Here is a 13204-nt window from a genome sequence, read left to right as displayed (position 1 = left end):
CAACCTTCTCCCTCGGATCCTCAGGATGCAGCTGCTGCGGCTAAATCATTTATGACCGTCATGCAAGGCCAATTGGCTTCGCTCGTTCAGGCCTTTAGTCGTCCCCCCCGCAGTCGGTCAGACGTAAGGACTCCAAGTTACCAGTGAAAAGATCTAGAAGGAGTCCCCTGCTGAAGTTTCTCCTAGGGATAAGAGAGAACTGGATCCCTCTCCCGTTCGAGTCAACAAAGGGCGCTCTTCTGGCCTGGAACATAAGAATCTTTTCGTTTCTCCCAAGCAAAAACCTCAGGGTTCTTCTCCTGAGGCTCGACTCTTCTCCTCTCCACGCCTTAAACGACAGGAATTTTCTTCCTCTCGCCGGGAACACACTTCCTTTGTTCAGCAAGATTACGACCTCGGTTCTCCAGGGAGGAAAGAACGCAGCGGACTTCTCTCGACGCCAGGACGATTCGCCTCGACGCCAGGACGCATCCAACTCGGCGCCAGGACGTATCCAATGCTCGACGCCAGGACGCTTCCAGCTCGCGATACCAGGACGCATCCAGCTCTCGACATCGGGATTCTTCTAGGGCTGTTTGTCAGGACGCAACCAGCTCTCGCCGCCAGGACGTAACCAACTCTCGCCGCCAGGACGCTTTGGCGATCGTTCGCCCTCCCCGGTACACTACAGCGGGAAGAGAAGGAGACAGAGTTGGAAGGAATGCATGATTTGGAAGACGTTTCAGAGGACGAAGATAAACCTTCTAATGCGGCTGATGACTATAAGGTTCTTTCTCGCTCTCTTTTGGAGCTGTATGGTGAGGAGTTTAAGCCTGCTGCTCCTCGTTCTCCTCAGTCCCAGTTTAACAGGAAGAAATCGAGGAAGCAGTCAGCCTTTATTAAAATGAAGCTTTCCATTTCTGCTAAGAAGGCTCTGACCAGGATTGATAACTGGCTTAAGGAGCGTAGGCAAGCAGTTAAGTCCTCCTTCTCTTTTCCTCCAACTAGGCTTGTCAAGGCGGGCATGTGGTATGACACTGGAGAAGCTCTGGGCCTGGGAGTACCTGCCTCTCCCAGGGGACTTCTCTGGTTTAGTAGACTCTTCCAGAAGACATGCCCTTAACTCAGCTAAGGTGATGTGGTCTATGACGGAACTAGACCATCTCATTAAAGGAATTTTTAGGTCTTTTGAAGTGTTCAGTTTTTTAGACTGGTCTGTTGGAATCCTATCCAAGAAGATGGAAACCATGCAGGCTACGGAATTGAAGACCTTTCCAGTATTATGGCCTGTATGGATAAGGCTCTGAGGATGGAGCAAATGAGATGACTTCTCTTTTCACTGCAGGGATTTTGAAGAAGAGGGCTTTGTTATGTTCCTTCACGTCAAAATCTACTACAGTCGCACAGAAGGCGGAGCTCCTTTACGCCCCCCTCTCGGAGCATTTGTTTCCGGAGTCCTTGGTCAGGATATTTCTCTGACTCTGGCACATAAAGCTACACAAGATTTACTTTCTCGCTCGGCTAGGAGGTTTCCTTGTAATTCCTCCAGCTGCCAAAAAGGAGGAAAAGAGAGTTCAACAGCCCTTTCGGGGCAGAGTTCCTTCTAGATCTGATTTCAGAGGAAAAGACAAGAAACAGGGGTAGAACTAGCAGAAGGACGTTTAGAACACGCTCTAGAAATTGAAACACAAGTCCTCCAGACAACAGTAGGAGCAAGACTGTCTCTATTTTGGCAGGCTTGGGAAGCAAGAGGGGCGGACAACTGGTCTCTCTCAGTCATCAGGAAGGATACAAGATCCCTTCTCGAGGAAACCGCCACTTTCAACAAAGCCACTAGCCCTAGTGGCTCAATACTCGAACGCATTGAAACGAAGGGCACTCCTGAATCTAGTAGACCAGATGTTGGAGAAAGGAGCGATAGAACCAGTTTTGGAACTAGGATCCCCAGGGTTCTACAATCGTCTGTTTTTAGTGCCCAAGAGTTCGGGGGGATGGAGACCGGTCCTGGATGTCAGCGCATTGAACGGTTTTGTGGAGAAGACCAAGTTTACCATGGAGACGACTCAGTCTGTGCTGGCAGCAGTCCGTCCAGGGGACTGGATGGTATCCCTGGACCTGCAGGACGCTTACTTTCATATTCCCATCCACCCGACTTCAAGGAAGTTTTTGAGGTTTGTGATCCAGGACAAATGCTTCCAGTTCAAAGCTCTTTGTTTCGGCCTCAGCACAGCTCCTCAAGTGTTCACCAGAGTAATGTCAAATGTGGCAGGATGGCTTCATCAAGAAGGGATAAGAGTATCCCTGTACCTAGACGACTGGCTGATAAGGTCCCAGTCGAAGAACAGGTGTCTGGAGGACTTACACAAGACGTTTATGATTGCTCAGGATCTGGGTCTCATTATCAACAAAGAGAAGTCTCAGATCGAACCGAGTCAGACGATTCTTTATTTGGGGATAGTTCTGGACTCAGCTCGTTTTCGGGCTTCTCCCTCACAAGAAAGACAAATCAAGTGCCTCGAGAAGGTTCAGTATTTCCTGGGGAGGCAGAAGTGCTCGGCGAGGGAGTGGATGAGTTTGTTGGGCACCCTCTCCTCCCCTCGAGAAATTTGTCTCTCTGGGAAGGTTGCAACCTTCCCAGAGACCTCTTCAACACTTCCTTTCAAGAATCTGGGACAGGAAGAATCAGGAGGACTCATTTTCCTTCGACATTCCAGCAGAGATCAAGAAACATCTGAGTTGGTGGCTGAACCCGTCGATCTTAGGGGAAGGAATCTCCCTACGCAGAAAGAACCCAGACCTAGTGTTGTTCTCAGATGCTTCGAGTCGGGATGGGGAGCAACACTGGGGAACAAGGAAGTTTCAGGCTCTTGGGAAGAGGGACAAATCGGATGGCACATCAACAGGAAAGAGTTGATGGCCATCTGGTTAGGTTTAAAAGCCTTCAAAGAATCTGTCGCGGGAAAGTAGTAGAAGTGAATTCCGACAACACCACGGCTCTTGCGTATATCAGCAAACAAGGAGGGACTCGTTCTTTACCTCTTTCTGAAACAGCAAGAGAGCTCCTTCTGTGGACAAAAGACCACAGGGTGGAGCTTTGACGAGATTCGTGCAGGGGCAGAAGAATGTAAGAGCAGACATGCTCAGCAGAAGAGGGCAAGTTCTGCCCACGGAATGGACTCTCAATCTTCAAGTTTGCCAGAAACTGTGGAGTTTATGGGGGAGGCCTTCAATAGACCTCTTCGCCTCCAGCCAGAACAAGAGGATCCCGAACTACTGCTCTCTAGTCCCGGACAGAGAAGCAATAGCAGTAGACGCCTTCTTGATGGACTGGACGGGGATGGACACTTATGCGTTCCCTCCGTTCAAAATAATCAATCTAGTAGTCAAGAAATTCGCCCTCCTAGATTCAGGAAGAATGACCCTGGTAGCCCCCTTTTGGCCAGCAAGAGAGTGGTTCACAGAGGTAGTGGAGATGTTAGTGGACTTTCCGAGAAGTCTTCCCCCAAGTCCAAGGCTTCTCAGACAGCCCCACTTCGAGAGGTATCATCAAAACCCCCTCGCTCTTCAACTGACTGCATTCAGACTATCGAGAAGCTTGTCAGAGCGAGAGGATTTTCAGCTCAAGCTGCAAGAGCTATCGCCAGAGCGAGGAGGGTCTCTTCACAGAGAGTTTACCAATCAAAGTGGGAAACCTTTAGATCTTGGTGTAAGCAGCATAAGGTTTCCTCAACCACTACCTCTGTGAGCCAAATAGCTGATTTTCTCTTGTCCCTCAGGCAAGATTCTAAGCTGGCCGTATCCACCATAAAAGGATACAGAAGCTTGTTGTCTACCGTCTTTAGGCACAGAGGCATTGATTTGTCTCAAGATAGAGACTTGAGAGACCTTTTAAAGTCTTTCGAAACAACGAAGCAGACTTTGAGACCCCCGTCCTGGAATTTGGATGTGGTTTTGAAGTTCTTGTGCAGCAGGAAGTTGAACCCATCTCTCAAGCAACCCTGAGAGACGTAACAAAGAAAACTCTTTTCCTTCTCGCTCTTGCTACAGCGAAAAAGGGTTAGCGAGATTCATGCTATTCAGAAACAAGTAGGCTTCAATCGTAATGGAGCAATATGCGCATTAAGGCTTGACTTCCTTGCTAAGAATGAGAACCCTTCCAAACCCTGGCCGGGAACGTTTGAGGTTCCTAACCTCACTGATTTAGTGGGCCAAGAGGAGGAGAGACTACTCTGTCCAGTTAGAGCCCTCAAGGCTTATATTTCCAGGACAAAGGACGTAAGAGGTTCTTCCAGTTCCTTGTGGTGTTCAGTGAAGGATCTCAAAAGCCCCTCTCGAAGAATGCGTTATCATTCTTTTTGAGGGAGACAATAAGAGAAGCTCACCTTTTATGTGAAGAGGAGAACTTTGGTTTGTTGAAGGTGAAGGCTCACGAAATAAGAGCCATTGCAACTTCTCTGGCTTATAGAAAGAATATGTCAGTTAAACAAATTATGGAGGCCACTTTTTGGAGAAGTGACTCTGTTTTCGCTTCTCATTACCTCAGAGAGGTAAGAGTGGATTATGAGAAATGTTATGCCTTGGGCCCATATGTAGCTACAGCTTCGGTATTGGGTAAAGGAGTGACTGCCTCCCCTCAACCTTAACTTTTGTTTGGGATACCTGTAATTGGGTTGGTGTTTTTTATGGTTGTCTGAGGAAGCTTCCTTGTGGGAAAAGCAACCCCAGTCTAACTAGATAGGTGTATATCTAGTCTGCAAGGTTAGGTGGTTAGATTGAGTAAGGTTACAGGTAATAGAAGGGGAATAGGAAGTACAGAAGTCTAGTCACGTTGTTGGTCTCACCCCGTTTGACAGACTCGATTGAGTTGTTTCAGTATAACAGGTCTTCACCTGACTGGCGCTCCTAAGGGAAAGCGGCTCAAGAGGCAGGAACCTTTGAAGTCAGCTACCTTAGCAGGTAAGGAATCAAGGTGTTTACCTACAACTTTTAGTTGTTTCCCAACAATGTTGGCTGTCTTTCACCCTCCTCCAAATGTGTGAATCAGCTATATATATATAACTGCCAGGTAAGTTCTATTCGTAAAAATGAAGTTTTTATGATAAAACAAAGTTTTATGAATACTTACCTGGCAGTTATATATATATTTTAAATCCCACCCTCCTCCCCTCAGGAGACAGGTCGGGCAAGAGATGATCTGAGGAACTGAAAACGGGAATGATTCCAGCTACCACCCGATAAGGGTTGTTAACCACCTATCGGACACCTACCATTCGGCGGTTGCCGCGAGTTTTGAAAAATCTGCCGGTTCGACAGGGATTAAGCTATATATATATAACTGCCAGGTAAGTATTCATAAAACTTTGTTTTATCATAAAAACTTCATTTATCCATATATCAGAAAACCATTAAGTTTTAATTTGAAACTATTACTAAAAAATATAGATCTGTATTATAGGAAAATCTGTGAACAATATTTAGATATTTTACTGTACCAGCTTCCAAGTCATAGACTTGTCATACGAATGGAGTGTGGGTTCTAAATGTAAAGGTTAAGTAAATGTTTAAATAAATGAACTGTACAGTATTTACAAATCTGTATGTCAACTTAAAATTAGTCATACTTCATGGAAAGTTAGTTAGCAAAACTAAATCTGGTCTCCATATTTTAAAGGACGGATAGATGGTGTTCTTATCTCTTACAGCAGGATGGCTCGATGAATGTTACAGTTGACTTTATACCTGGAGCCTTGGGAGTCTTGCGCTTATTGGCGACACATTCCTCCAGCATCAGGACAATATTATCTGATGATGAGGAATTTCTTTTGTGCCTTGTTAGAGGTAAGAAATCAGGGACAGTGTCTAAATAGCATAGGGCCTTAGTAGATACAGAACTAACTTTTGATAGAATGATTAAAATAGGTGTTATGCCCAGTTGCTAGGATCCTTCGTTATGTTTTGAATTTCAATGATGATCACAAACTTTAAGGATTTACAGGTTATAGACTGATAAATGTAATATAACTACAGTATTTGGCTATTAAAAAGTTATGATGGCAGGCAACTTATAATGAGTAATTTATTGGCTATTAAATGATGGTAAAGATTTTCTCTGGAAAGATTCTTACTATGGTGGTTTTATAATCATCTTTCTACCTAACTTTGGTTGTTTTATCATTATTTTTCTACTCTTAAGGATACAGAAGACTGCATTGGCTTTCAACAATGTGTAAATGACACCATTTGAAAAAATGATGTGTACTGTATAAAAAACATTACTGTACTATGTAAGAAGTAACAGTATAATATAAGGGACTAGTCTAGGATAATGAATTGCATAGTACGGTGGTCTTGTAACTATTGGCTCTGCATTGTCGTATTCCTATAATTGCTGCACTAAACAATTTAAATAATCTTTTATAATGATAGTTATCAGCCTGTTCTATCTTTAATTTGCTTAATATTTTAACTCTCCAATTCTGTTTCAGCTGGTTTTGTGTTTTACGTTGATGAACATACAAGGAGCCAGGCATCGTGTCTGATGGCACTTTTGTTGCTGAATGATGTCATCCTGTTTTCTACATGTGATAGAGCTGAATGTGGAACAGTTACAGTGGGAGGCAAAAATTTTATATCTGTCCCAGAGTTGTTAATTTCAAAGGTTCACTTACCATTTATCTGTGATACTTATACTTGGTTCGATAAGGGTGGTTTGTGTGAAGAAATGAGGACTGTTCATCAAATACTGCAAGAAGAAGACTGGGAAGTCATGAAATTCTTCAGAGTTGTTTGGGCTTCCACTTGTCGAGGAGGTCTTGAAAATATTAGCAATGAAAATGATAAGTGTGATAGTTTTGCTGTAAAACTGAACCTCAGTGATAAAGAAATCTCCATGATTAGGTTGTACGTGTTGCAGAATGTCTTAGAGAAATTCCTCCTCAATATTGAGAATGGAACAACTCATCATGATGTGAAGAACAACTCGAATTGTCTGAGTTTTCATATGTTACAGTTTCAAATGAATTCGTTGGAAAATAGAGGTATGCTATTCACAAACCGCTGGACTCAAAGCCTTTGTCGTTTCCTCACGTGTCAGCCCAATTCTTCTGTTGATGAACAGCTGTTGACCCATATTTTAAATATGATTTATGTGATTCTGCTGGTGAGTAATTTGATAAGAAATTTTATACCTTAATATTTTATTCATAAATTGGAAATTTTTAACTTTCATTTACAAGCTTTGTTATAATGAATTAGGTACATTAGTAGTACATGTTGACTTGTCTTTACAATATTATCTTGTAAGAAGCTGTATGTGTAAGTGTGCAATTATCTTTGTTTCAATTGTGCTGTAGTACAGACTAGTGGATTTAAATTTTATGGAATAATTTTAATTTTTTCCAGTGCCAAAGAAACAAAGGTCAGAGCCAAGGTGATGAAGAGAAAGGTTTTCCTTTACTTAAGTTCCTGGTGGGACAGTTTACAAGATTAGATTCTGCTTTACTTGATACATTGAAAACAACAGGTAATAAGTTGAATTTATAAGTTGGAATTTGCTTTTTCTTTATTTTTTGTCATTAGTTGATTTACTTTATGAATCTTAGAAGAATACTACTATGCAAGTGGGATTGGTGTTTAGTCTAAGCATTTTGAATAGCTAAGATTTATCTTTTTGTATGTATATCATAGATGTGATAGTATAAATTTCATACCCTTTGTTAATGAAGACCTTTTAAACATTTATTTGCATTAGGTTCAGTCACCTGGGTTGCCAGTGATCCCAATCCAAGAGCATTGTTGTCTGTGCGACTTTTCCGCATCATTACAAATCTGATTGGCTTAATTGTCCGATTAGTTAAAGATTCTAATCTAACAAGTGATTTCTGGGCCAGTAATTCCACCAACCAGTTGACAGCAAATGTAGTTCTGGGCCTTCTTCCAGTTCTGAAGCCCAACGATGAAAATGAGCCGCAGTATTACAATTTAGGTTTGTTATTTATATGGAAAGTAAGTAATTATCATGACATCTGATATGCACAGTAGAAATCTATTTTTATTTTTTTCAAATCTCTGAGAATGTCTCTGTTATGCTCTGATATCCTGTTTCTTAAATTTCAAGCTTCATTTTTTGAGTGTAGCTATAATCAGTTTAATAGGTTGATATATCTGCAAGTAAAAACCCATTACTGTACTTGTATTAGAGCCATCACAGTATGGGTTAAAGGCAGTTGATGAAGAATCTGATTATTAGTTGAAAGAATTGAAACTGTAATTCGTTAGTGAGTGAGACATTTTCTGCAAGATGTGGTCCCAGTCTTACCTGATCAAGCACTGCCCTACTTGGTCTGTATGTCCAGTAAGATGCAGTGATTTATATTAAGAAAGGTTTCTATTTTAATTATTTTGTATTATAGTAAGATATAATGTATAGGAATTTGTCTTAACAGATTATGTTCTCATCTATGATAATTTCAACTACAGATTATGTTCTTATCTATGATAATTTCAACTAACAGTTGGACTCTTAGCATACTGCCTTTTGATTTTTTGTAGTGACGTAAGTGATATTAATTTTTTCGCTGTCAAGCATGGAAATTTTGTTTAAGTTTTTTATTAATTCAACTCTTACTAATATATAAAGTATACAATGATTATGCATTATCTAAATTATGATTTAATTTTATTTCGCAGTGACAAAGTTTCTATCTCTTTTGTAAGCCTCAATTTTTTCCTTTATTTTATGCAGTGGTACTTGGCTGCGCATTAGAATGTTTAGCTCATGTGACAGCTCTCGGTTGGCCAGGCGACAAAATAGCTAGTCAGCTTGTGTCGTGCTTAACAAGGTAATTAAGTACTTAAAGTTAATTTTTATGTTAATTTTTAAAACTGCATGAAACCTGTTTCATTCAAGGATTAAATTATTGCTAAACAAAATCATTTTACTACTCATCTTTGTTCATCAAGAATAGTTTTTATTGATAAACCAATTAATCATAAAATAGCCTTACTTTGTGTGAAATGCTCCTGGTCACATCTGCTTGAAGGGGAAAATCTCACTGCACATGCTTAGATCATGCTCCACTGTCTCAAAGGGGAGGACGACACCCTTCCTCCAAGAAAACTTCATTAAAGTCCGTTGTACTGCTTTGCTTCTTATAATTTTTGCTGTCTTCCCCATTTTGATGCATCATTCATTATTTGTTCATTTGAACATTTTCTTTATTCATTCAGATAAGGGGTACTTTGTGTCGAGTCTATTATCGCTAATTTGATGTCTCTTTGCCATTAGTTCAATAGCAAGGTGGGCTGCCATATTACTGTTACTCACTTTTCCTGTTTCCAAGTACAATAATCTCATCATTCATGTGATTCCTTCATAGTCTTTATGTTACTCTGTATAAGCTAACATAATGAGGAGCTTATAAATCCAAAAGAGAGATGCAGTATCCTGCACTCTTATGATTGTGGCAGCCAGGTGAGTAGGCACCGCAGAACAAATTAAAATGTTGTTGCAAGGAAATGCTCACCAGACCCTTAAATATGCTAAGGGAGGGAAAGGAATAAACAGGGGAACATGAAAAAACACACAAAGGAAGAGATGAAAAGCTAAAACACTAAAAAAACTCATTGCAGCTTGTGACATACTGCGTATGTTTGAATATCTACAAGTTATACAGAATGAGTAATATGGCTTTTGGCAGACTGGACTGTAGGTTAGGCATGGATACTGGAACCTTTTCTTTTTAAACATCTAACTTACCTGGTAGTTACATATATAGCTTAAGTCCCTGACGTCACGGCAGAATTTCAAAACTCGCGGCAATCGCCGATCGGTAGTCAGGTGAACCACCTGCGCCCTCTACCCAGGTACCTGGAACCATTCCAACTATTCCTCAGATCTTCCCTGCCGCTGTGTCGGTAACATCGATGGAATTTTTTCGTAGCCTGTGTTTTTTTCGCAACTTATTTTGGTGAAGTACACTTTGGCTTGGCTTTAAACTTGTTCGCTTTTTGGATTTTCTTATAACATATCTGACTTCATCGAGTGTGAAGAAATGTGTGTGGGGATGCAAGCGGGTTTGCTAAAGTCTCCTTGGATCCCCACTTAGTATGTTTGAAGAACGGGAAGGAAAGACTAGGCTCAGAAGAGCCAAGAGTACTGTTTCTCACTCTTCTTGATATAACCAGGGAATAGTTAATTCTTTTCCCCTTGATAACTATACTATTGATCCTTCTCCCGTAGTGGTAGTCTCTGAACCCCTACTGAAACAGGTAAGGACCCAATACTTAATGATTTGTTGGCTGCCATTCAGACCCTGGCCCAACAGGTAAAATCCTCTCAGAAGACAGGGATAATATGTGATCGATAATAAGAGATCTAAAAAATACAAGTGTTAATATGTTGTTAGTGCAAGTGCAGTGGAGGGTGCGACTCGGTCCTGTTGTGCTCCTAGTCCTAGACCTCTTCCAAGCTCACCAACCCTGTGAGAAGGAAAGTCGACAGGCGAAGGGAGGCAAGAGGCTTTAGCTACCGAGCAGTCGTCCCCTCGAGCGCGTACCTGTTGACGTTTCCCAGGACGCTCACCCTCGCCATAGGTAAGGCGAGGTTAAAGTGTTTTTTCGTCCATTGGTTGCTGCACGCCAACCGGAGGAAGCTTTTGACCGATGTCGCACAGGCGGCCAGTTCTCTAGTAACCTCTGGGTTTGGCAGGACAGCGATGTTAGAAGTATGGACGCCAGGACGCCGAGCGCGTAACTGAGGAGAAGCCTGGACGCCAGGACGTCGAGCGCCGAGAAGCTGGACGCCAGGACGCCGGGCGTTGAGAAGCAAGACGCCAGGACGCCAGGCGTCATGAAGCTGGACGCCAAGACATTACCAGCTTCGTCATTAAGAAAATGGACGCCAGACATTAAGCTTTACGCCAGGCGCCAAGAGACTGGACGCCAGGACGCCAGGCTTCAAGATGATACTTTGAAAGACGTCGCTACTTCCGTCTTCGTAAAATCGGAAGAAGAGAATGATAATATCTCGCATTCTCCTGTGAATCCTATTGTAGAGATTTCTGACGAAGACAATATAAAAGGCCATCAGCTTTTATCAGACTTGAAAAGGCTTATGAAGCTATTTTCGAAATTTTTCCCAGAGAAATTTATCCTGACTGCTCCTCGTTCCCCACCTTCAAAATTTACTCTTGTGAAGGCGTCTAAGAGGGCAGCATTTACGAAGAATGGATGCTTTCTGAAGGAGAAACAATGAAAGACAGCCTTTGTTTTTCCTCCAACCTAACTAGCTCAAGGTCTAGCGTTTAATATCAAACTGGAGAATCGCTCGCCCCAAATACCTGCCCCTTCCCAGGAACCTTCTCGAATCTTGTTGACTCTTCTCGCCGAGTGGCCATGGGGAAAACGGTTGTTGGTCGATATCAGAATTGACCACCCTCAAAAGAATTTGGAGATTTAATAAGGAAGATGGAATTATTCAACACGACTGACACCAAGAACTCATATATCTGATGTCGGGTATGGATAAAGGACTCGGAGATAGTTCCAACGAATCAACTGCACCTTTCTCAGAGGGACTCCTGAAGAAAAGGGCCCATCTTTGCTGCTCTTTCCTGGCTAATGGGGTCACGTCCAATCAAAATCAGAATTGATTTATATACTTTTTTCCTCTCACCCCTTCTCTCAAGATTTGGTATAGAGGCCTTTTCATCTTTGGCCCAGAAAACCACGTAAGATTTAAGATCTAAAACAGCAAGAAAAGTCCTACTTTACGACTTTCATCGCTAAAAAGAGTAAGGCTGAGGTTCCTGTGTTTCAGGTATCTCAGCTCTTTCGTGGTCGGCCCTCCGATAGAGGTTCCTCTAGGGCGGGTAGATGAATGACAACGAGAAGAGGCTTTACACAGGGAAGAAGGAGGACCTGCCTTTCTTCTCCTGCAGACTGAGTGTAGGAGCCGGATTGTCCAGCCTGAGTAGGCCCTCTAGTAATAAGACAATTCGACCTTTCTGCCAAATGCAACGACAGAACCAAGGCAAAGGTTCTACAGCAACAAGTGTCTATGATGTTGCAAAAGGAGACCAGATAGAGAGTTCAGGATCCGAATTCCCCAGGATTCTACATTCGGTTATTCCTGATCCCCAAATGCTTGCGGGGTTAGAGACCGGTGCTAGACGGGATTGCACTCAACTTTTTTTTTTTTTTTTTTTTTTTTGTGCAATAAACAAAGGTCGCTATAGAAACGACAAAATCGGTTCTAGCAGCGGTCAGACAGCATGACTGGATGGCCTCACTGGACCTCCAGGAATTTTTACGTCCCCATGCACCTGATCTCCAAGAATTTTCTGAAGTTCGCCCACGGAAAGGTTTTATAGTTTCGGCTCTCTCTTTCAGCCTAAACAGAAAGGGTTGACGCCTGGCTCTGGAGCCGAGACCTCTCAAGAGCAAGTTACCTAATATTGAGGGACGTCATGATAACACTTCATAGACTTCAGATTGTAGTCATAGCAGCAGCAGCCGGAGCTCTTCCCCTTCCAGCCCCAGGGGTAGCTCTCCTACTAAGAACAAACGTAGACAGTTCTGTTCAGTCAGGATACCAGGCTGCAAGAGCGTGGCGGACACTGTGCTGCCTTCCAGCATACATCCTCCTCTTCCTCCTTCGGATTGGTACTGCCTCACGGAACCCTCCACGGTCCATTATTGACGATGAGAAGGAAATAATTGCCGTAGTTGAGGCTTCCCAGCCTGTCCCCAACAGCAGGAAGCCCCGCATATAGCTTGACTATAAAATATGCAGCAGACTTTGTCTTCCCAGCTGCAAGCGTGACAACCAGGCAAACAGAAGAAGGATAATGGACGTCCAACAGGTGCTTCTAGACGTCCAGAAGTTTAAGACGCTGAACGTAGTGAATGAAACTCTAGACGCTGGATGCAGTGGCGTCAAGCATCTAGGAGTGAAAAACACCATGATGACAATCGCGTCAACGAACCCAAGTCACGCCACGCCGCCAAGGCATTGACGCCAGGACGCCAGGCTTCAAGATATTGGATGATTGCCAAGACGTGGAGTTAGTTCAGGACGCAAGATGCTGGCTGGCATCAAGCGCCTAACAAAGAATTAGGTCTACTGATAAACAGATAGAAATCTCAGCTGATCCCATCCCAAGAGGTTCTATGCCTTAGGATGAAGATTCAGAGTCAGGATTTTCGGGCTTTTCCATTTATTGCA

The 13204-nt window shown here is 42.8% G+C and overlaps 1 protein-coding gene across 1 annotated transcript in view; it reads left to right on the top strand.

Annotated features, from left to right (window-relative positions):
* LOC136850784 (rotatin-like) overlaps nucleotides 1-13204 on the top strand; it is a 42949-nt gene that overhangs the window by 15076 nt on the left and 14669 nt on the right. The window contains exons 17-21 of the mRNA XM_067124736.1: nucleotides 5682-5817; nucleotides 6465-7138; nucleotides 7381-7501; nucleotides 7730-7963; nucleotides 8723-8819. Of these exons, the coding sequence (XP_066980837.1) occupies nucleotides 5682-5817; nucleotides 6465-7138; nucleotides 7381-7501; nucleotides 7730-7963; nucleotides 8723-8819 (1262 nt within the window). The remainder of the gene's footprint in view (nucleotides 1-5681; nucleotides 5818-6464; nucleotides 7139-7380; nucleotides 7502-7729; nucleotides 7964-8722; nucleotides 8820-13204) is intronic.

Source organism: Macrobrachium rosenbergii, chromosome 22 (genome assembly GCF_040412425.1).
Source record: "Macrobrachium rosenbergii isolate ZJJX-2024 chromosome 22, ASM4041242v1, whole genome shotgun sequence".
In the NCBI taxonomy this organism is placed as follows: Eukaryota; Metazoa; Arthropoda; class Malacostraca; order Decapoda; family Palaemonidae; genus Macrobrachium; species Macrobrachium rosenbergii.
The sequence above is the reverse complement of the archived record's forward strand: the minus strand, read 5'-3'. Positions and strand labels throughout refer to the sequence as shown.